The sequence below is a fragment of the Saimiri boliviensis genome, chromosome X (assembly GCF_048565385.1).
Source record: "Saimiri boliviensis isolate mSaiBol1 chromosome X, mSaiBol1.pri, whole genome shotgun sequence".
Lineage (NCBI taxonomy): Eukaryota > Metazoa > Chordata > Mammalia > Primates > Cebidae > Saimiri > Saimiri boliviensis.
In genome coordinates, this window is record NC_133470.1 from 130,094,498 (window position 1) to 130,118,201 (window position 23,704).

The 23,704-nt window shown below is 41.9% G+C and overlaps 1 protein-coding gene across 15 annotated transcripts; it reads right to left on the minus strand.

Annotated features, from left to right (window-relative positions):
• Positions 1-16,084: 16,084 nt before the first annotated feature.
• TCEAL1 (transcription elongation factor A like 1) lies at positions 16,085-18,132 on the minus strand. 15 transcript variants are annotated; one of them, XM_074391518.1, is made up of 4 exons: positions 18,027-18,130; positions 17,714-17,761; positions 17,490-17,551; positions 16,085-17,159 (listed from the first exon to the last, which is right to left on the minus strand). In XM_074391518.1, exon 4 carries the CDS (start codon positions 17,125-17,127, stop codon positions 16,648-16,650), a length of 480 nt encoding a protein of 159 aa, XP_074247619.1. In that variant the 5' UTR covers positions 17,128-17,159; positions 17,490-17,551; positions 17,714-17,761; positions 18,027-18,130; the 3' UTR covers positions 16,085-16,647. The 15 variants fall into 15 exon arrangements, with proteins under 15 accessions (XP_074247619.1, XP_074247613.1, XP_074247614.1 ...); XM_074391512.1 differs by having other exon boundaries at positions 17,484-17,551; XM_074391513.1 differs by having other exon boundaries at positions 17,472-17,551.
• Positions 18,133-23,704: the final 5,572 nt, after the last annotated feature.

The following is a 23,704-nucleotide window of genomic DNA, read 5'->3' on the forward strand; positions in this document are numbered from 1 at the left end:
TCTAATAATATTTGCTTTATATATCTGGGTATTCCTGTGCTGGGTGCATATATACTTATAATTGTTATATCCTGTTGTTGAATTGATTCCTTTATCATTATAGAAGACCTTTGGGAGTTTGATTTAGATTATATAATGGTGTTCTTTGTTTCTTATTCTTTTTGTCTTATTTTATTTTGTCTAATATAACTACTCCTGCTCTTTATTGGTTTCCATTGCCATGAAATATCTTTTTACATCTCTTTATTTTCAGTCTATGTGTAACCTTATAGGTGAAGTGTGTTTCTTTTAGGCAATAGGTCATTCGGTCTTGGTTTTTTTATTCATTTGGCCATTTACATTCAATGTTATTATTGGTAAGTAAGGACTTACTCCTGCCATTTTGTTATTTGTTTTCTACTTGTTTTGTCATCTTCTCTTCCTTATTTCCTTCCTTCCTGTCTTTGTTTTAATGAAGGTAATTTTCTCTGATGGTATGGTTTAATTTCTTGCTTTTTATTTTTTGTGTATCCATGGTATGTTTTTTGATTTGAGGTTACCATGAAACTTGCCAATACTATCTTGTAACCTATTATTTTAAATTGATGACAACTTAACACCAATTGCATAAACAAAGAAAGAAACAAAAAGAAAAATAATAAAAACTCTACACTTTAAATTCCTTCATCTCTCTGCTTTTTATCCTTTTGCTCTTTATGTCTTATTGTACTGTCTATGCCTTTTAAAGTTGTGTTAATTATCTTTGACTGGTCCATCATTTAGTCTTTGTACTTAAGAGAAGAATAGGTTACATACCACAATTACAGTGTTATAATATTCCATGTTTTTCTGTGTGCTTACTACTACCGGTGAGTTTTGTACCTTCAGATTATTGCCTTTCTTTTCTTTCTTTCTTTTTTTTTTTTCAAGACAAAGTCTTGCTCTGTCACACAGGCTAGAATGTGGTTCGATCATGGCTCACTGAAGCCATGCCTTCCTGGGCTCAAGTGATCCTCCTGCCTCAGCCTCCCAACTAACTAAAACTATAGATGTGTGCCAATACACCTGCCTAATTTTTTAATTTTTTGTTGAGATGGGCCTTGCTATGTTGCACAAGCTGGTCTTGAGTTCCTGGGCTCAAATAATTTTCCTGCCTTGGCTTCCAAAGTTCTGGGATTACAGGTGTGAGCCACTGCACCCAACCCAGATTATTTCTTATGGCTTGTTAATATCCTTTTCTTTCAGATTGACGGACTCCCTTTCGCATTTCTGGTAGAACAGGTCTGGTGTTGATTACATCCCTCAGCTTTGGATTGCCTGGGAAAGTCTTTATTTCTCCTTCATGCTTGAAGAATATTTTTGCCAGATACACTATTCTAGAGTAAAAAGGTTTTTCCTTCAGCACTTTAAGTGTGTTATGCCTCTCTTCTGACCTATAAAGTTTCCACTGAAAAGTCTGATGCCAGATGTATAGGAGCTCCATTGTATGTTATTTGTTTCTTTTCTCTTGCTAATATTAAAATCCTTTCTTTATCCTTGACTTTTGGAAGTTTGATTGTCAAACACCTTGAAGTAGTCATCTTTAGGTTAAATCTGCTTGGTGTTCTACAACCTTCTTGTGCTTAAATGTTGATATCTTTCTCTAGGTTTGAAATATTCTCTGTTATTATCCCTTTGAATAAACTTTCTATCCCTATCTCTTTCTCTACCTCCTCTTTAAGGCCAATACCCTTAGATTTGCCCTTCTGAGGGCAAGTTTCTATTTTCTATATCTTGAAGGTATTTTTTATTCTTTTTTTCTTTTATCTCCTCTGACTGTATATTTTCAAATAGCCTGTACCGAAGCTTACTAATCCTTTCTTCTGCTTGATCAATTCTGCTATTAAAAGACTCTGATGCATTCTTCAATATGTCAATAAAATTTTTCAACTCTAGTACGTCTGCTTTATTCTTTTAAATTATTTCAATGTGTATGTTAAATTTATATGATAGAATTCTGAATTTCTTCTCTGTATTATCTTGATTTTTTAGTTTCCTGAATACGACTATTTTTAATTCTAATTTTTAATTCTCTTTCTGAGAGGTCACATACCTCTGATCCTCCAGGATTGGTTCTTGGTGCCTTATTTAGTTGGGTGAGGCCATGTTTTCCTGGATGGTCTTGATGCTTGTGGTTGTTTGCTGATGTCTGGGAATCATAGGAATAGGTTTTTATTGTAGTCTTCACAGTCTGGGCTTGTTTGTGCCTGTCTTTCTTGGGAAGGTTTTCCAGGTATTTGAAAGATCTTGGGCCCCAAGCCCAATAATGCTGTGGTTTTTGCAGACTTTTACAGATATTACCTTGGTGGTATTGGATAAGATCTGGAAGAATTCTCTGGATTCTAGAGTCTCATGCCGAGACTCTAGTTCTTTTCCCTTACTTTGTCCTAAACAAATAGAGTCTTTCTCTTCGTGCTGAGCCACCTGGAGCTGGGAGTGGGGTGATATATGCTCCCCTGTAGCCACCACTACTGGGACTGTGCTGGGTCAGACCTGAAGCACTGGGTCTCACTGAAGGCCCATTGTGATCACTATCTGGCTATTGCCTACATTTACTCCAGGCCCTCGGGCTCTACAATAAGCAGGTTGAGAATCCAGTCAAGTTTGTGTCTTTTCCTTCCGCGTGGTGAGTTCCCCTCAGGCCCCAGGCAGGTCCCGAGAGGACATCTGGGAGCCAGGGATTGCAGTTAAAAAAAAACCTTAGAAATGTACCCGGCATTCTACTCTACTGTGGGTAATCCTGCCTTTAAACCACAAGACAAAGTTTATGCCACTCTTCTCTCCCCTTTCTGCAGCTAAAGGAGCCTCTTCCAGTAGCCACCAGCACCATCGACCCATGGGGAATTCTGCTAGACCACCACCAATGTTTACTTAAAGTTCAAGGGCTCTTCCTTTAGCTTCTGGTGAATCCTGCCAGGTCTGTGACTCACCCTTTAGGGCAGTGTGCTCCCCTGTGGCCCAGGGCAGGTCTGTAAATGCTGTCCTAAGAGCCTAGGCCTGAACTTAGGGACCCCAAGAACCTGCTTGGTGCTCTATCCCACTGTGGCTGAGCTTGTATGTAAGGTGAAAAGCAAAGCCCTGTTTACATTTCTCTTTGCTCTTCTCAAGCAGAAGGAGTCTTTCACTGTAGCCACCACAGCTGGGAATGTGCTGAGTCTCATTCGAAGCCAGTACATCTCAGAGTCTCACCCAAGGCCCACAGCATACTATCTGGGTGTCGCTGTTAGTTATTAAGAGCCCAAGGGCTCTTTAGTCAGCAGGTGATAGGTTCTGCCAGGTCTGGGTCCTTCCCTTCAAGGCAGCAGATTTTTTATGGCCAAGGATATGTCTAGAAATGTCATTTGGGGGCCAGGGCACGGAATAGGTGCCTCATGACTCTATCTGGTGCCCTGTGCTATTGTGACTGAGCTGGTATCTGATATGGAAGACAAAGTCTTCTTCACTCTTCATTCTCTTTTATTAAAGCAGAAAGGAAGGAGTCACTTTTGTTTCTGCTAGCTGAGCTACCTGGGGTTAGGGGAGGGGTGGTGCAAACACTCCCCTAGCTGCTCCAGCTAGTATCTCCTTTAGGGCTTATGCTGCCCTAGTCCACTGGCTCTAAGCCCAGTGCAACACTAGGCCTTGTCTAGGAATTGTAATCCTTGCGTCCTAGACGGCCTTTCAAACTTATCTAGGACCCTAAAGCACGTTAACCCAAGGTGGTGAGGTGTGCCAAATCTTCAGTGCTGTCTGCGGGGATAGGTGATTCCTGTCTGACTAGCACTGATCCAAATGCTACCTCTGTGTGCAGGTGCCAGCTGAGCCCTGCACTGCTTTGCTCTCTGCAAACCACCTCTTTTTTTTTTTTTCCTTAAAAATCTTCTTGCCATTCGTACTAATTGAAGTGTATATTCAGGACACCTTAAATCTATACTCCAGTGTGGCCATCCCAAATCTCTGGGCTCAAATAAACTTTATACTTAATCATATTTTAAAAATATCATTATTTAAGGCTGACAAACTTCAATCAATATTCTTGCTTTTGCTAACCTAACAAAAATATGAGACATATGTCTTCTACGTTATTTTTCTATTTCCACGTAACAAAATACCACAAACTCAGTGGTTTACAATAACCCATGTATTTGGCTCACAGTTGGGTAGGTCAGAAGACTAGGCATGGTGTGACTGGCTTCTCTGTTGAGGGTCTTGTAAGGCTGAAATTGAAAAGGTGTCAATCACGTTGCAGTCTCATCTGGAGCTTGGGGTCCTTTTCCAAGCTTACATGGTTGTGGCAGAATTTGTTTTTTTTTTTATTTTCATAGTTGTAGAACCGAGTTCTTCGTTCCTCCTGGCTATCTGCCAGGTGCTACTCTCAGCCCCCACTCACATTCCTTGACACATGGCCTCTTTATCTTCAAAGCCAGAAGTGGAAAATCTCCCTCACACTAAAACTCTTTCATGTTTCAAATCTCTCTGACTTAAGGAAAAACTAGTCCCTTTAAGGGCTAACATGATTAGGGCAGACCCATCTAGTAACTGCCCTTTAGAATAACTCAATGATTTGAGATTTGATTGCATCTGTGAAATCCCTTTTGCCAAATAATGTAACATAATCATAGGAGTGATATCTCATCATTCTCATGGGTTCTGTCTTTAAACAAGAAGAGAGAATTATACAACTGTGAAGGTCATAGGGGATCATCTTAAAATTTTGACTACCACAACCTTTCCTAGAGGCTTTAGATGGTACCCATATAAATCAAGGGGCCCTGAAACTTAAGTGTCATTAGCTTCAAGGTGAATTCACCTATGTATTGCCTCTGCCCATTCACTTTTTCACTTCTCTCATGCAACCATATTCTGCTAATGAGCCCCTAACCTCACTCATATATAATCATGGATTACTGCTTAAAATTCTAACAGAAGTTACATGATTAATTTCCTGACATTATTTTTGCTGCTAAGATTTTTAGCATTTACCTAAATTGGCGATGATAGATATTCACATTTTGGGCCTACAACAAAAGGCAATCATAATGATTTCTCATATATCTGCAGAAGTATGGCAGGTTAGGAGAGACACAAAGGCCAATCACAAGGTAAGAGCACTTGTTCTTTAGAAACCTCTGGGAATCTCACCATTACTGAGTACCTGCCATGTGCCACACATGGAGACAGCTGCTTTATGTGGGCTGACTGGCTAACCCTTATGCCCCCTTACCAGTGTGTGAGGTAGGAATTGTTACCAGGCAAATAGGAATTTGGAGAAGATAATGTCTAGTGTAGAATGGAGTTATTAGAGAAAAATTCAAAGAATAGGTTGGGTAGAGTGGCTCATGTCTATAGTCTGTAATCCCAGCACTTTGGGAAGCCAAGGCCAGTGGATCACTTGAGTCCAAGAATTTGAGACCAGCCTGGGCAACGTGGTGAAATTCCATCTCTACAACAAATACAAAAATTAGCTGGGCATGGTGGCACGTGCTTGTAGTCACAGCTACTCAAGAAGAGATGAGATGATTGATTGAGGCTGGGAGGTTAAGGCTGCAGTGAGCCATGATTATACCATTGCACTCCAGTCTGAGTGATAGTATAACACCCTGTCTCATCAACAACAGCAACAAAAAATCAAAGAAAAAGTAAATGACCAAATTAATCTGCTTTATTTCTTGAGTTTGCCTTGGCATTCTGTTGTCAAAGGCCCTGGCATTTAGTGCTCTTCACAATCCAGCCTGAGTTACAGATTCTAAATTTTGTCATTCATTTTTCCTCTACTCCAGCCAAAAGAGACCCCCCGCCATCAGTGACTCAAACATACTTTAGACTTCTCCCTTCTGTGCCCTCGCTGTGCCATTCTCCTAGAATGAGTAATTTCCCTGGACCTGGTACTATAAAGGTCTATTTCACATAAAGGCTTTGCTCCTTGGGATATTTCAGGAGCATGAAAATAGACCACAGGTTTGGAGAAATGTTAGTAGCCAGCCCTATGACAGCACAGGCTTTACATCATCATGTTTCTGGAGAAAATCAGCTATTATAGTTCAGGCTAGTGAAAAAGGGATGCTTGTGAAGCATTGCGGACCCATTGGTTTGTAGTTTGTGTCTGGTTTCATCACTTGATGTAGTACATGTAGATCTCCTTCACTTTGAATGTCTTTGACTTCTTCTCCCATCCTTCCTTACACGTCCTCTTATACTATAAATTCCTCTATTTCTTTTCATTTGCTCTTTGGATAAATACACGAGGACTTTTCTTCTTCCAAACTCACATAGGTAGAAAGATTCCATTCCTACTGAATAAGATCATAGCCAGCCTTGTTCACAAAAAGCTCCTAAGTTGACATGCATTAAAAATTTCTCCCGTGAGGCCAGGTGTGGTGGCTCATGCCTGTAAACCCAGTACTTTGGGAGGCCAAGGTGGGCAGATCATGAGGTCAGGAGTTCAAGACCAGCCTGGCCAACATGGTGAAATCCTGTCTCTATAAAAAATACAAAAATTAGCCGGGCATGGTGGCGTGTGCCTGTAATCCCAGCTACTCGGGAGGCTGAGACAGGAGACTTACTTGAACCAGGATCTGGGAGGCGGAGGTTGCAGTTAGCCTAGCTACAGTGTGAGACTCCATCTCAAAAAAAAAAAAAAAGTCTCCCCTATAGAATAAACACAGAGAAGGAGAGACATTCCCAGTTCTGTTGCAGAATGAACATAATGACATACAAGGTACAAAATGAATTGCTGCATTCAATCACTTGTACCATTATCTCTTATATATTCTTTGCATTGCATATTTGCCACTTATTATTATTATTATTATTATTATTATTATTATTATTTGAGACAAGGTCTGTCACTATTGCCCAGGCTGGAGTGCAGTGGTGCAGTTTCGACTCATAGCAACCTCCACCTCCTGTGCTCAAGCCATCCTCTCACCTCAGCCTCCCAAGTAGCTGGGACTACAGGCACACACCACTGCGCCTGGCTAATTTTTGTATTTTTAGTAGTGGCAGGGTTTCACCATGTTGTCCAGGCTAGTCTCAAACTCATGAGCTCAAATGATCCACCTGCCTCAGCCTCCCAAAGTGCTGGGATTACAGGTGTGAGCCACCACACCCAGCCACATATTTTCCCCTTTAGTAGTAACCTAACACCACTTTGAACGAAGTCAAAATTGTTGTTTTTGCATCATCCCTGAATTCAGAATGGATTTTGAAAGTTCACAAATGTATAAGTGCTATAAGGACACAATTATACAAATCTACTGTTGAACTCATTTATAGATGAGAAAACAGAAACAAAAAGAGATGAAATAAACTGCTAAATTCATCTAGCAAGAAAAAAGGCCAGGAAAAAGGTTGGCCTTGGAATCCACATCTTGGATTCCCAGCTGTTCCTATTATACTCCATAATGAGCCTGTATAATTCAGGACGGCCTTGCCCTCAATGTTTCACCTTCTAAAGTTATTCAGAATGTGTTTCCAGGTTTGGCCCCTGTTGCAAGCTGCTCCCAGAAAAGTGGGCTCCAGCCACGTTTGCATACAGCCAGGGTGGGCAGCACAGATCTTTTCAGGAAGCAGGAGCTGAAAGTATCAGAAGGCAGGCAGAACAGCCATGCAGGAAAGGGAGAACGGAGTTAGCTCTGGGCAGCTGCTGCCATGACAACAGTCTCCAGGGGGTGTGGCCTTTCTCTGGAGGAGCTGAGGAAGCCCAGGGTGGGTTTCTCCTCCAGGGATTCCTGTTGTTGGGATGGCTGCACTTCTGTGGCAGGAACAGATCCCTCCTTCTGTGTGAGTCCCCTTGGTTTCATTTTGCAGGGCTTGTCTGCCTGGGCTTGAGGAGTTCTGCCCTCTCCAGCCCAGGGATTCCCTCTGTGGCTGCTGCCTCTGCATTCCTTCCTAATGGCCCTAATGGGTACCTGCTCTCAGACTTGCAGCTGTTGACTGCAGCAGGCCCTGTTCAGCCTGTGGCTCTCATGGGCTCCTCTCCAACCCCTGCCCCAGGGGAAATGCCTAAGTAGGAAAAACAATGACAAGAGCTTCCTCTTTTCTGCTTGTAACCTCATTCTAACTGGGGCCTAAAACACATACACACACACACACACACACACACACACACACACACACACGTCCTGTATATGATCAGAGAAACAAGGAAAGGCCAGGTGGCAACTCAGACTGCTGGAAATGTACAGGCACAGGGTAGGTGGGTCCAGACCTGGGCTGAAGGGAGACAGTACCAGGCTTAGGTCTGGGCAAGACTCATGCCGTCACTCACTCCCTGGAGGCTCTGGAAGTGTGACAGACTCCTACCCCTTTTCTTGCCTCTGTTTGTATCATTTTTCTCTCTAAATGGTGGGGGCGATGGCTGTGGTAGAAGCATGAATGAGGTCCTTTCCAGCTCTTGGAAACTGTGATTCCATACTGCCCACAGTGCTGAGGAAGGAGGGCCTTTGCTTAGGAACACCATTTGGCCTGAGTGCGGGCCACCTTCAGACTGTGGCTGCTGCTGTGTTTCCCTGGAATCCAGACAAGCTCAGAGCACAGAACTCATTCTATTTTGGTCTTCCCTGCTGTGCAGTCACAGCTTACTCTTCACATCAGGTACTCTTTAAGGGGCCAATGACAACCTCAGTCTGAGGTGTGGGTGACAGAGGTTGGAACAGATGAGATGAGTCAGTCTTGGATATTTGGTTCAACAATCATATATTTAATGAGAGTTTTGTCCTTTGGCCTGTATATGCTGATGAAGAAACCACAAATGTCCTTGAGCTGTTCATTAACTTATAAAGGATATACATGCTTAAACATAGTTTTAGTACATGATCATGAAGTCGAAGTCATCTGATACTTCAGGAGAACCAGGAAAGAAGACCTAACTCATCTTGCTTTGGTGAATGTCAGGAATATCCTCTGAGAGTAAGTGGTGCTTTAGTTGAATTTTAATGATTTAATAGGATTTTGCTGAACAGAGAAGAGGAGGGTAGTCTAGACAGAAGTAGCAGCATCAGCAAAGGCATGGAGGCTTAGCCTCAAAGGCTTGACTAGACCAGACCAGTCAAAGTCTCACAAACATTCAGATGACAAATGTCTATTTCAGAAGCCAGTTTGGCAATGTAACCTAAATGCACCTTATGACCCGAGAATTCTACTTCTAGTAACCAATCCTAAGAAATACACAGATATACAAGGAGGCATGAATAAGAAAGTCCATTGCAGCATGTTTGTAATAGTAAAGCACTGCAAACCTAAATCTCTATAATTATGGAATAAATTACAGTATGTTCAGAGACTGCAATAGGTGCAGCAGCTACATATGAACTAGATCTATAGGTAAGATTATGGATAGATTTCCAGAACATACTATTGAATAAAAAAAGAACATTTTGCTGAATGAAATGTAGGATAGGATGCCATTTATGTAATGTTATTTAGAGCCTATGAATATATATGTATTTATATTTATATATGTGTAAATATATTATATATGTATACATGACTTCTATGAATATGTTTTTATTATAACATAAAGTATATAAGTGTGTGTGTACACACACACATATATATATATATATATGCTTTTTAAATTTATTTAATTTTTTTCTTCTTCCTTGGGCGCTGAAGTATGTATATATATATATATAGTGTTTCTTATGTGAATTACTGCTCCATGTACTTTGCCCATTTTCTATTGGGTGAGCAGAGTTTTTTATTTTTAAAAGATATTATGTCTAAATCTATAATAAATGTTTAATATTTCATTTCAGTGTCTCATGTGCCATTTAACATTCTTTGAGATACATTTTTTACTTTAAATATTTTTTTTTTTTTTTGAGACGGAGTTTCGCTCTTGTTAACCCAGGCTGGAGTGCAATGGCACGATCTCGGCTCACCGCAACCTCCGCCTCCTGGGTTCAGGCAATTCTCCTGCCTCAGCCTCCTGAGTAGCTGGGATTACAGGCACACGCCACCACGCCCAGCTAATTTTTTGTATTTTTAGTAGAGACGGGGTTTCACCATGTTGACCAGGCTGGTCTCGATCTCTTGACCTCGTGATCCACCCGCCTCGGCCTCCCAAAGTGCTGGGATTACAGGCTTGAGCCACAGCGCCCGGCCTACTTTAAATATTTTTAAAGCGATAATTCTTTATTGATTTTTCTGATTGTAGAAGCATGCTTATAGCATAAAAATTCAAACCCTACAACAGTGGGGCATGAGAGTAGCAGAGTATTCACAAATTTTCTGACATCTAAAAGATGAATGCCACTAGACCTAGCAATGAGAGAGAAAGTGTGAAATTTTAGGAGAAAGCAAAGCATAATGGTTAAGAGATCTGACTTAAGAGTCAGACAAATTTGAGCTCAAATACAGGTTCTTCTATTCACTGGCTGTGTGACCCTGTGTAAGTCACCTAAACTTTCAGGGCTTCAGTTTCCTGATCTATAATAAGCAATACTTTCCTAAAAGTGTTAAACGGATTAAAGGAAACCCCAAGTTTGAAGTATCTGACCAAAGCAGGTGCTTGACCATTTTAAATTTCTTTCCTCAACTCCAAACAAAGCCAGTGGTATTTCCTTTACCTTATGCTTTTTGGGGAGCCCATCCATACATGTGGCCCTCAGACATAGGTCCCTGAGACCAAAGAGCACGATTTTATTTTCATCATTGACATCACCATCAAGGAGTGTGGTTGATGGAATACTCATACAGATGAATGTCATGGCACATATGTAAATAAAAGTAAGAGAAAAAAAGAAAATATATGCTCTGTAAGATATACTTATGTATATAAAAATGACTACATAAAGGCATTTAAATGTATTATATATGTAATTTACATGTATACTATATAACAAGGTAAATGGATTGAATACATAAAAGGAGATATACACAGACAATGTAAGTACATGAGCCTCAATAGTAATAATTAGTTTCTCTGGGTAGAGGAAATATAGGCATCTTCTTCTTATACTTTTCTGTATTTCCATATGTTTTCTAGTTGACAAATATAACTTCTATAATCAGAGAAAAAGTGAAAATAGTATAAGACAATTCAGTTTAAACACACATACATACACACACATGCATGCACACGCTTATCTTGACTTGAGACAAGGAAAAACCACATAAGTACACGTTGCCTCTTGGGCCACCTCAGTCCCCAAGAAGACCTGATACTTGTGTGGGTCCAGTGTGAGTCAGGGTTGAGACATTCCCTTCCCAAATACAAGTCTCTCTACCAACTCTCCTCTCATAGTCTCTCTCCTACCTGCTGTGTTCGACCCACAATTCTGGCTCTAGTCACTGGGTGGCACTTATCTGTATTTGTAAACATTCTTCTGAAACAGGTATTGTCTTGGTAAAGACAAAGTTTAAAGAAAAAGTTTATTTTTTACACACAGGATATGAACCAGTGTGTTCAACAGAATTCCACTTCTGTTTGAAAAATACGTATTCATAGAAAAGGGTAGAAGTGTGTACAACTGCATTCTTCATTCACTCATTTAATTCAACAAATATTCCTGGACCACTTGCTATGTTCCTGGTATCATAAGCCAAAATTGATATTTCCATTCTAATCTCTTTTCCAAACTTCAAACACATATCTAACTGCCTACTAGACATTTCTACCTGGAATGAGATAAAAATCGAAAACTCACCCAAATTCACAGACCAACAAGAATACCATACTAAGCAAGTCTAAATAGATGATTCCCTAACCCCTGAAAAGCTACTGTCTAAGTTGGTAGCTGTCTAAGTGTGGTAGAGTGGGAAGAACACAGAATTTGATGCAAACAAATCTGAGTAGAACACAGGATCTGCCTCTTACTTATCTGTAAAATCTTATCCCTCGTTTGTAAAAATTATTTATTTAGATTAGTATTTCCCAATGGGGGAAGGAGTTGTCCCTAGTCCTTTTATAGGGACCCTGAGCCTGATCTTTTCTATGCTGCCTCACCACTCCTGGGAGTTCCCAGTCATATGCATTGTTTCCTAAGAGCAAGGGAACCCTTGTTAGCAGAGAGCTCTATCTCCATGGTCCTGGATGCTCAATGATTTCTGCTCTGAAGCTGTCCTGGCAAGTTGCTACTTGGATATGTGATAGAGATACCAGCCTTCCGTGTGGGAAGGAAGATGGTGAGAGGCTGTGTTAGTCCATTTTCTGCTGCTACAACAGAATACCTGAGACTGGATTTTTTTTAATTTTTTTTGAGACAGGGTCTCACTCTATTGCTCAGGCTAGAGTGCAGTGGCACCATCATGGCTGACTGCAGCCTCAACCACCTCTGCTCAAACAATCCTCCCATGTTAGCCTCCCAAGTGACTGGGACTGCAGGCTCACACCACCATGCCCAGCTAATTTTTTTCTATTTTTTTTTTATGGAGATGGCATCTCACTATGTTGCCAAGTCTGGTATTGAACTCCTGGGCTCAAGCAGTCCTCCTGCCTCGGCCTCCTACAGTGTTGGGATTACAGGCATGAGCCACCATGCCCAGCTCTAGGATAATTGATAAAGAATAGAAACTTATTTTATTTATTTATTTGTTTAAAGATGAGGTTTCACCATGATGGCTAGGCTGGTCTTGAACGCCTGACCTCAGGTGATCCACCCACCTCGGCCTCCCAAAGTGCTAGGATTACAGGCGTGAGCCACCATGCCTGGCCTAGAAACTTATTATCTTACAGTTTTGGAGGCTGGGAAGTCCAAGATCAAGGCAGTGGCATCTGGGACGGGCCTTCCTATTGCATTCTTACATGCTAGAAGGCAGAGGGCAAGAAAGAGGAACTCTGTGTTTTCATGTGGCAGAAGAATAGGAGAGAACCCACCCCTGCAGGCCCTTTTTATCATAGCATTAATCCATTTGTGAGGGTACAGTCCTCATGACCTAAAAACCTCCCATTAAGCCCCATATCCCACATGCTCTGTTGCACTGGGATTAAGTTTCCAGCACATGAATTGTGGGAAACACATTCAAACTATAGCAGGGGCCCAGGGGCTCTGGATGCTGCTGACTCTCCACCACCAATGCCTTAAAAAGCATCTTCCCACCAATTCACAGCTTGACAGTTTTGGTTCCCAAGTCATGAGCTGGGTCTGCAACACATGGGGGTTTTCAGATAGGAGGTGACACCCCTTTTCTCCTGAGTCGTAGGACCACATGTCTTTGCAAGTTCCCTTTACCTAGGGTCTCCTGTACTTCAGGGCCTGGGGTAACTCAGGCATCAGATGCACTGCACCAGGCAGACACAGAACTAAAGTCCTTGCAGAACCAACCAAACAGGCCAGGGCACATTGAGGCCCCTCTGGGAATCTGAGCAAGGTGGGTGGCAGAGGGATGGATGAGGTTTTATGTGCTGTCTAACCCCATTTTTGCCCCAGTCGTCTTGGGGGCTACTTCCCTGGACTCTGCGAGAAGGGTCAGCCCCTTCTGCTTCAACCCCAAGTGACCTGGTCAGATTTGCTCAGACATCTGTTGCTCAAAGACTATCCAAATGGATGTTTCTTGCCGGGACACGTTGGGGCTGTATCTCCTCCCCTACAAAATATTCCCCAAAAGAGAAAGGGAAGAGGAGGGAAAGGCAAAGTGCTCTGTCCTACAATAGGGCAGTCAGTCATCCTCCTCCAGGTATGTCTGTCCAGGACAGCTTGGCCATTAGCCTAAGAGCGCCCTGTGCCTGCTGCAGGCTGGAGCAAAGAAACCTAAGTCAGACCCACCCCAGAGGGGAATGTGGCCTGAGTGAGCCCTTCCACATCCTGCCTAAGCACCACCACCCTGAAGGTTAGGGGGATGGATTTATCCTCTCTTATAAAACGAGTTCCAGTGAGCCTGGAACCTGATCTCACTCCAGTGAGAATTCCGGTTTGACCAGCACCCATCAGGCTGCCATTGGCTTGAAGAGTGGTCTGGAGACATGAAGGACTCCCTCAAATTGCATTATATGGTAAAAATATAAAAACAAAAGAAAGCCAAGCGTACAGATCTGCTTAAGCATATTTTTTTTTTAGATTATTACTAAAGGAGAACTTTGAATTTATTTCTGATACATTTTACTCATATTGAAAGTATGGAATGTAAGACATTATATAACATCAGTCATGGAAAATACATTTCTATTAAATTGTCTCTCGTGTTTTAATTTTGTGTAAGGTCTTGCTTTGCTGTAAGAAATCTAAATTTTATGTTATAATATTATCAAGACTGTCTTTAGTTGCTTATTTAAAAATATGCTTGGACAAGGCTTTCACCCTTTTAATTCTGACACAATTATCTGTATTTTCTTCCATTTACATCATATTCTCAATGAAATCAGAGGTACACTGTATATGCTAGTGGTTGTCCAACTTTTAGTGTGCTAATTTATAAAAAAGAAGATTTACTGGGTCCGCCAGAGAAAACAGGTTTCTGTTTTTTTTGTTTGTTTGTTTGTTTTAATAACAGAAACATTGATATATAAAATATTTAAATAATTTTAATGTTAAATTTCAGTTAACAATCCCTCTTTCACCATGTTCCTTTTGAAATTGCAAATCATAGCTCTAGAGAAGTCAACAAAGCAAAGGTTATATAGTCAATCAAAGAGAATCTCAGAGTTCATGACTGGGTGATAATTTTTTTTATTTTTTTATTTTTTTTTTGAGATAGACTCTTACTTTGTCACCAGGATGGAGTGCGTGGCACTATGGATCTTGGCTTACTGCAACCGCCGCCTCCTGGGTTCAAGCGATTCTCCTGCCTTAGCCTCCTGAGTAGCTGAGACTAAAGGCACGTGCTACCACACACAACTAATTTTTTTGTATTTTTAGTAGAGATGGGGTTTCACCGTGTTAGCCAGGATGGTCTAAATCTCCTGACATTGTGATCCGCCCACCTCGGCCTCCCGAAGTTCTGGGATTACATGTGTGAGCCACCATGCCCAACCCTGGGTAATAATTCTTAGTCATTATTAACCACTCTGTATTTCTAGAACTAACAGGATCAATAAAACAAAATCTTAGGTTTCATAAACATAGTTTAATAGAGAAATCATAATTATATCTGATATATACATGTTTATGTACATATACATATATAGTACTTTAATGTCATAGAAAGTAGTTTTGCATGTGTCTTGCTTATATGGAGCAGTGTAGAAGGGGAATGTCCTAGTTTGAGCCCAGTCAAGCTGTTTTGAATGTCCTAGTTTGAGGAAGCATTATCTTCCTCTTTAATTTACACAAGTTGAGCAAGTCAGCTGAATTGGCAAGGCAAGCTTGCCAGAAGACCCTGAGAGAGAACTCACTCTAAGGCAAGTCAGGTAATTAAAATGATAGTTATCCTCCAATATTTGAGAGGGACATTCCAATTCTGACTATACAGCATGGTGTCTGGCTCATTAATTTTGTCTCCTAGCCCAGGACCTAGTGGAATCATGTTTGAGTCCAGTGGAGAAAAAGTGGACTCATGAGTCCAATGGAGAAAAGGAAGGCTCTGGATGGAAAAAAAAAAAAAATGAAAGAACTATTTTACTAAACAGTTTTAAAAGACTTTGAGGTCTAAGCAGCATTGGGATGGTATCTTCCTAGCTATGTGCAATATTAAAGCTGGAAGAAGAGCATTGATATATCTGTAGGAGACACAGTTCAGCTTGGGACCACCAGGGACTCCACAGCAATCAGTGAGGCTTTGCACCTTGAGCACTCCAGCATGTCAGCAGGGATGGGCGCCAGTGGAAGGAACAGGACCCGGGAGAAGGAGCAGCTGTGCCTAGCAGATACAGTAGGTATCTGAGAGTACAGCAGGACGTGAATAGAATGTGGCACTCACCTGGAATCTCACCGGAATTGTTTGTGAGCACAAGTGAGATCTCCTTTGGGTACCTTCCCCTGTGTCTGCAGGGAATCTATGGGTGGGGGGGGGGGTGTCAGGGTCCTGCCTGTGCAGATGGAATAAAAACCTCAAACACAGCTCACATAATCTTCTTCTCATCTGGTCCCACAGTAGCACTGTAAAGCAGGTATTATTCTTATTTAAATGAGAAAAAAAGTCTATTAAATATAATCAATATGTGGTTGATATTTGTGTCTAAGAGATTCAGAAAAAACATAGAATTCACTTTTACGTTTTTTAAGTTCTGACAAGTATTTATTAAGTGCCACATTGTCTTTATAAGGTGATTGACAGTTTTCTTCAAAATTGCATGATATTTTTTCATTATATGTTTTTTGCAACACAAGTAAAACGTGTTTGTCTTGAAAAAATGAGAAATTCAGATAAAGCAAAAATTTTTTAAAATCATCTATCACACAGATAACCACTGTTATGCCTTTGAAGTATATACTTTCCGTTTTTTCTTTGCATATTAATATATAAATATACATTTTTTACAAAAATGGAGTACAATATATAGCATTTGAAAATTGCGTTTTTCATTTCACAATATGTAATGTACATCTTTCATGCAAATGTGTAGACCTCATGATTGAAAGGGGGACACTTGCAGATTTTAGGGAGGAAACGCCAACTTTAAGCCAGTTACAAACGAAACATCTAAAATAAAGCCTCCCAAAAAGTTAAAATTCAGAACAGGGGCAAAGGCATGAAGAAAATGCAAACAGAAAGTCCAGGTGGCAATGGCAATAGTATTAGCAGGCAAAACCGAATTAAAGGCCGAACACATTAAATAGGATAAGGACGGCTGCGTTTTGCCTTCCAATGCATTATCATCAGTTTGTTCCTTACTCTTTTCATCTCTTCTAGCTCATCTGCAGCCTGTATCATCTCCTCATTGGTTAAATTTCTGCCATGTATGTCCCCTCTAAATTGCGGGCGAGAACGAGCCAACCTTTCTTTAAAGCTTCCTTCTTCGAGCTTGTGTTTTCCTACACCACAAGGAGGCTGCTCCATGGGAGGGCGCCCCTCAAACAGGTCCTTCCTGGAAAGACGCTCCTGCGGAGGGCGCTCCTCCGAAAGGAGCATCTCAGGCAGGAGCTCAGGCAGGAGCTCCTCAGGAAAGAACTCCTCCTCCGAGGACTGCTCCTCCGAAGACGGCTCCTCGGAAGCCTGCTTTTCGGGAGAGTGCTCCACCGGAGGCCTCTCCTCCTTGGTCTTGGGCGCGCTCTGCGGCTCTTCTTCATTTTCTTGGCGTGGTTTCTCCATGCTGGGAATTTTCTTCTTCAAGCACAGTTATTCTTAGGAGACAAGAAAGGCAGAATAGAGTCAGAATACTAAGGGGCTGGACTAACACCCTGGCCGTGGGTTCCAATACCTGCCTTTTCCTGCTTCGGGGCCCAGGTCCTCAACCTTGCGCTTTCCCAGTGGTTCTCCGGCTCTCCCGACTCCACCGCTTCCCGATCGCCCCCTCCTTCCCGAAAGCCCACCATTTTCCCAGCAGGCTTTGCTACAGGCCTCGCCCGCAGTGACAGGGGCGGGGACCGTGCGGCCTGCAGACTCCCTGCCTTTCGGCGTCCAACCTCGCGCCCCAGGCCCGGTCCACTGCGTACCCCTTCCCTGACCTGAACCTTTCCGGGTCGTGGGCTCCTAGCCGTCCTCTCCTCGAGGTGCCCCGCTGTGACCAGCAGACCTGCAAACAGACGCAAGACAGGGTAGGGGGCGGGGAGTGGGGAGGGGGGACGGACGGACTGACTGACACCCCCCACCCTCGACTTTCGGGGCACCAGCCACTGCCTGCACGCCCGCCCTTCAGGTTCTCCTCTCGCCGCAGACCCTGCATCAAGCCTCGTACTCCGTGCCGCCACCTCGCCGCCCCGCAAAGCTTGCCGTTGCTTTTCAGCTGGGAAGTGGAAGCGAAGCAGTCTTAGAAACTCTGTCCAAGTGTCTGTACCTCCCTCCCGGGGTGGGGGGGGAGGGCGGGGCGGCACTCACCTCCCCACCCCCTCTCCACCACCATTTTTTGCACAGAAATGTGGGCGCGGGGGGCGAGGCTGGAGCATAGGGAAAGGCCTGGACTCCGCCATCCCGATTCTGTCAACCCCCTTCCCAGGGTTACTAGGCAGCGCCGACACTCACGTCGATTTAAGAAGGTGGAGGGAACTTACTTCCTTCTGCTTTCCCTCTCGACCAAAGGGTAATAGGGAGATGGTGGACAGGCAAAAAAGACCAGGACGAGAGGGACTTGGGCAGACATAGGCTCCTGGTCACGTGAGGGACGCGCGTCACTGCCGAACTCAGATCCCCAGTTACCACTTTGACCTGCGGCCCTGTTGCAGCCACCTGCTAGTGCCTGCTAGGGTCCCCTGACCCCAGACACACCAGGCATTGTTACACACCTCTCTTTGTATTTGCCTTTTCCTGGTTGCCAGACACGGTCAGCATCTAGTCTCGGGTAGTATTGCCTTTTCCTCTGTGCTGCTTCCCCTAGTACCACCTCTTTCTACCCTCCTCCCTTACTCAGCCACCAAGGGCCCTTATTTCCCCTTCAGTTCAGATCCTGCACTAACATTTGACTGTTCACCTTCATAAATCAATATTATGTCCTTATATTCCAACACTCTCAGTTTTAATCCACATCCATAACTCCATCATGTCCATTGCTCATTCAGCGTGTTTTCATCTCTTGTGACTTTCATGGGAGACTATCTTTCACTTTTTCTTGACATCACATTTTGGTTTTTGAGCCCCCAGACCTACATTGGTAACCATTCAGTTCTAGACCTCTAGAGAGAGTTAAGTTTGTAAAGTATGTCCATCTGAAAAGAATACTTTGATTTTCATAAATCAAATATGCATTTGTCCATCTAAGTACAAGTAGTCCAGAAAACTTATTTATTATCTGAAATGGGATAGTTCTTGGTGGAAAGCCTGGCATTATTCTCTCTCTCTATGTGTGTATATCTATACACACACATATATATGTATGCATACACACTGAATATATTACACATTAAATATATTTATATATGTGTGTACATATATATAAATTATTCAGTAGTTATTCATAGTAGAAGAAATAGATTTTACTGGGACTCAATCCTTAACCAGCCACCTCTTGGTTCTTCTGGTTGAGGAATTTTATAATTATAATAATTAATTAAATCAACAAATATTTGAGTTCTGGGACTGCTGGACCCCAGAAGTTAGATGCTGCAGGTAGGGCATTCTGTATTAAACTATGCAATAATTCTGTTGACCACATACTGAGAAGCAGGACTACAATCATGCTAGCATATTCAGTTGTCATTGAAATATGTATTTTTTGGATCTAACGCTATTTTATGATCTTCGACCTTATGCCTGCCTCTCACCTACTCACATCAGGCTGGATGCTAATTTCTTATGCATATACTTTTTCCCCCACAGAGCATACTACTTCCCCTCCCTCTGTGTTTTACACTTTCAGGGTACGTGGCCATCTGATCTTCAAGGATCCTGGGATTTTGTTTTAAAGCCAGGCTGTTTACTAAGTTTCTGAACAGAAATTCATGTGAAATTTCCCTTTTTAAGAACTGTTTGTTGCTTTTCTCCAACATCTAATTAACTTCATGCTGAGATAGTAGCTAGACAAATATTAGTTTACCTTCACATCTTTTTTATAACTGTTTTACTTTCCAATTTGTCTGACATGTGTCTTTAAAGCCAAGTTTCACTATGCCTTCTTATTTTTTTTTTTTTAATCAAGGATTGGTTTCTCATTTGTATAGTTTCTTTCCTAGAGAAGTCCCATTTCATTCAGTTTTTCATTTCTATCCTTATTCTTCTTAGATCCTGTGATGGAGAACTCACTACCTTATAAGATATCTCATTGAAATCTCAGCAAGTTCTAATCATTCAGTTTTAAAATTAATTGATTAATAGACTTTTGCTTCCATTGAGTTAAAATCTGCCTCCCAGTAGTTTACACACATTGGTCCTGGCTCTGCCCTTTGGAGTGGTACAGAACAGGTATAAAATAATAAAAGTGCCTTTCATCCTTGATAGCTTAAAACTGCCAAGACTTCTTCTATTCTGGTTCTTTCCCCTTCCCTTCTGTGAGACACACTAGGCAATCTACTCAGTCTTTCTGTGACTCAGCTTCCTCATCTACAACACTGGAGATGATAATGGTACCTACCTCATAGAATTGATAAGAGGAGTAACTGAGTCAATGAGTCAAGCTATGTAAAGGACCTGGCATAGAGCCTAGTACATAGAAAGCACTCTATAAGCATTAACTATAATAATGTAATAATAATAGTATGACAGTGCTAACAATACTACTAATTAACATCCTTTTAATATTAAAATTAATTGTGCACTTTATGCCAGGTATTGCACTAAGTATTTTCAATATACTATCTCACGTAATCCTTAAACAATTATGTTCTCACCAATACTTTTTTGGGGGGTTCAACTTCCCCAGTTATTTCAGCATTTCTGATGTGGCTTATTTTTTCAAAGTCATTCACCATTCTACATGTTCCTGATTGTGTAAATGTCTCTGAAAGCACTGAATATTCTGCCTAGTGCAGAATGGAGTGATCTTATCACTCCCTTCAGTCTAGAATAGGTGCTATACGTATATAGATGCATCCTAAAATTATAGTAGATTTTGTGAATGTCATATCACACAATTGAATCCAGTTTAAGTTGAAGTCAACTAGACCCCTCCCTTGTTTCATATTTCAAGCTGTTAATCTACTTCTGTAAATCTTTTTAGTTTTAACTCAAGTGTAGATGCTTCTGGTTTTTTCCTGGATTAAATTTTGTCTCGTTAGATTCACTCCCTCAATCTTTGAATCCAGATCTGTCATTCAGTATATTAGCTGCAAATCATTAATTTAAAGCATGCCTCTAGTATTGAATAGGATGATAAAGTCAGCAAACTCAGGAAAGATCTAGAAGTATCTCAACAGAGAGTTCTGACTCCAAGTGAAAAAAATTTCTTTTCCTTATTGTGTGTGGCAGCCAGGAGTATGCCCTGCTGGGCTAGTTCCCTTCCTCTCACTTCTTATTTGGCTTCTCAGATTGCTTGCTTTCTAGTGCTGCTAATAGAAGACACAATAGTCCCTGAAAGCTCCTGAAACAGTATAAATCAAACTTTGATGAGAACTTGGTAAATGTGAGGAAATAGAAGCAGGAAAGGAGGAATAAAGACCAGATCTCCATGTGGATTCTAAGTCTCTGCCCAGCAGTAGCTGATCTTGGGTTCCCTTGAGAGAAAGGACTCTCAAGAGGGAATACAGTAAAGGTGGTTCTGCCACCAAATGGCAGTCATTTATTACAAAGAAATGTGGTCTGCTACTTGTTTGTGTAGGATTGAAGTTGGAGTGGGCTGTCCTTCTGATGGATTTGATCTGATACTCTTGATTTAGGGTCCTATTGCTTGGTCCGTTATTACTAGTGAGGGTTTAAGTCTTTTGAAACCCATTTCAAAAGTGTGCCAACTGAGCTCTGAGAGGTGACAAATTGTTCCCATGGAAACACAAATGATAGTGTAACTGAGATGGGATTTAAAACCTAAGGCTAGGTGCAGTGGCTCACGCCTATCATCCCAACACTTCGGGAGGACAAGGTGGGAGAATAGCTTGAGCCCAGGAATTCAAGACCAGCCTGGGTAACATAGTGAGACCCTGTCTCTACAAACAATGAAAAAATTAGCCAGGCATGGTGGTGCACACCTGTGGTCCCAGGTGGTCCCAGTTCCTTGGGAGGCTGAGGTTAGAGGCTTGGGAAGTCAAGGCTTCAGTGAGCCATGATTGTGCCACTGTATTCCAGCCTAGCTGATAAGACTCTGAAAACAAAACAAAACAAAACATAGGCAGTGTGGCATGAGAGACTGTATCTTTAACCACTATGTAAAACTGCTCCTGGGCAGTGGGCTCCACCCACATTTACACAGAGCTCTGGGCAGCTGCTGCCCTGACAACAGTCTCCAGGGGGTGTGGCCTTTCTCTGGAGGATCTGAGGAAGCCCAGGGTGGGTTTCTCCTCCAGAGATTTCTGTTGCTGGGGAGGCTGCACTTTTGTGGCAGGAACAGATCCCTCCTTCTGTGTGAGTCCCCTTGGTTTCATTTTGCAGGGCTTGTCTGCCTGGACTTGAGGAGTTCTGCCCTCTCCAGACCACTCTGTGGCTGCTGCCTCTACATTATTTCCTAATGGCCCTAATTGCTCTCAGGCTTGCAGCTGTTGACTGCAGCAGGCCCTGTTCAGCCTGTGGCTCTCATGGGCTCCTCCCCTACCCCTGCTCTAGGGGAAATACCTAAGTAGGAAAAGCAATGACAGGAGCCTCCTCTTTTTTGCTTGTGGCCTCATCCTAATTGTGGCCTAAAGACACACACACGCACGCACGCACGCACACACGCGTGTGCACACACACACACACACACACACCCTGTATATGCTCAGAGAAACAAGGAAGAGGCTCTGAGGAAAGGCCAGGTAGCAACTCAGGCTGCTGGAAATGCACAGGGACAGGGAAGGCGGGTCCAGACCTGGGTTGAAGGAAGACAATACCAGGCTTCGGTCTGGGCAAGACTCATGCTGTCACTCACTCCCTGGAGGCTCTGGAAGTGTGGCAGGCTCCTACCCCTCTCCTTGCCTCTGTTTGTATCATTTTTCTCCATAAACGAGGGAGGCGAGGGCAGTGGTAGAACCATGAATTAGGTCTCTTCCAGTTCTAGGAAACTATGAATCCATACTGCCCACCAGACTCAGGTGGGAGGGTCTTTGCTTAGGAATATCATTTGGCCTGGTGTTTACCTTAGAAACACCATTTGCTGTGTTTCCCGGAATCCAGACAAGCTCAGAGCACAGAACTCATTCTATTTTGGCCTTCCTTGCTGGGCTGCAGCACAGTCTCGGCTTAGTCTTGGCCTTTCAGGGACTTTCACAAGTGCCCAGAACAATCTCAGCCTGAGGCCTGGGAACGAGGTTGGGACAGAGGCAGGGCTGACTCCATAATTTGCAGGGTTGAGTGGAAAATGACAATGCAAGGCCTCTATTCAAAAAGCGAAAAAAAAAAGTGCCATTGAAGGGAATAAAATATAAAGCTTTTTTTTCTCCTGTGGCTTTTTTTTTTTTTTTGACGTCGTTTTTTGATTTTTTAAATAGAATTCTTTTTTTAGAACAGTTTTAAATTTACAAAAAAAATCTAGAAAATAATACAGAGTTTCCTCTGTTTTTAACATCTTACATTACTATGGTGCATTTGTTATGATTAACAAACCAATATTGATACATTATCATTAACTAAAGCCCATACTTTACTCACATTTTCTTCATTTTTGCCTGATATCCTTTTTTTCTGTTCTAGGATACCATTTAGAATACTATACTACTTTTAGTTGTTAAGCTGTCTTAGGCTTTTCTTGGCTGTGATCTTAATTGGAATTACACTGAATAAATAGACCAATCTGGAGAGAATTGCCACTTTCACAATACTGAGTATTCTGATGTGTGAACATGGTATACTTCATTTATTTAGGTCTTCCATAATTACTCTCAGTGATGTATTATAGTTTTCAACGTAAAATTCTTCACATATTTCATAAAATTTATTTCTAATTATTTCATGCTTTTTGATGCCTTTGCAAATGATATTTTAAATTTTTGTCTTCTAATTATTTATTTCTAGTATATAAAATACATACTTGATTTTTTTTTATATTGACCTTTTATCTTAAGCTTACGCTAAATTCACTTAGTAATTCCAATAACTTTTTGTAGATTTTTAGGACATTCTATATACATGATCATGATTTCCCTGTGAATAAAGACATTTTACTTCTTCCTTTCCTATC

Bases quoted from the DNA above. Each gene is read 5' to 3' on its own strand.
- TCEAL1 (XM_074391519.1), bottom strand. From the start codon at position 17,127: ATGGAGAAACCACGCCAAGAAAATGAAGAAGAGCCGCAGAGCGCGCCC.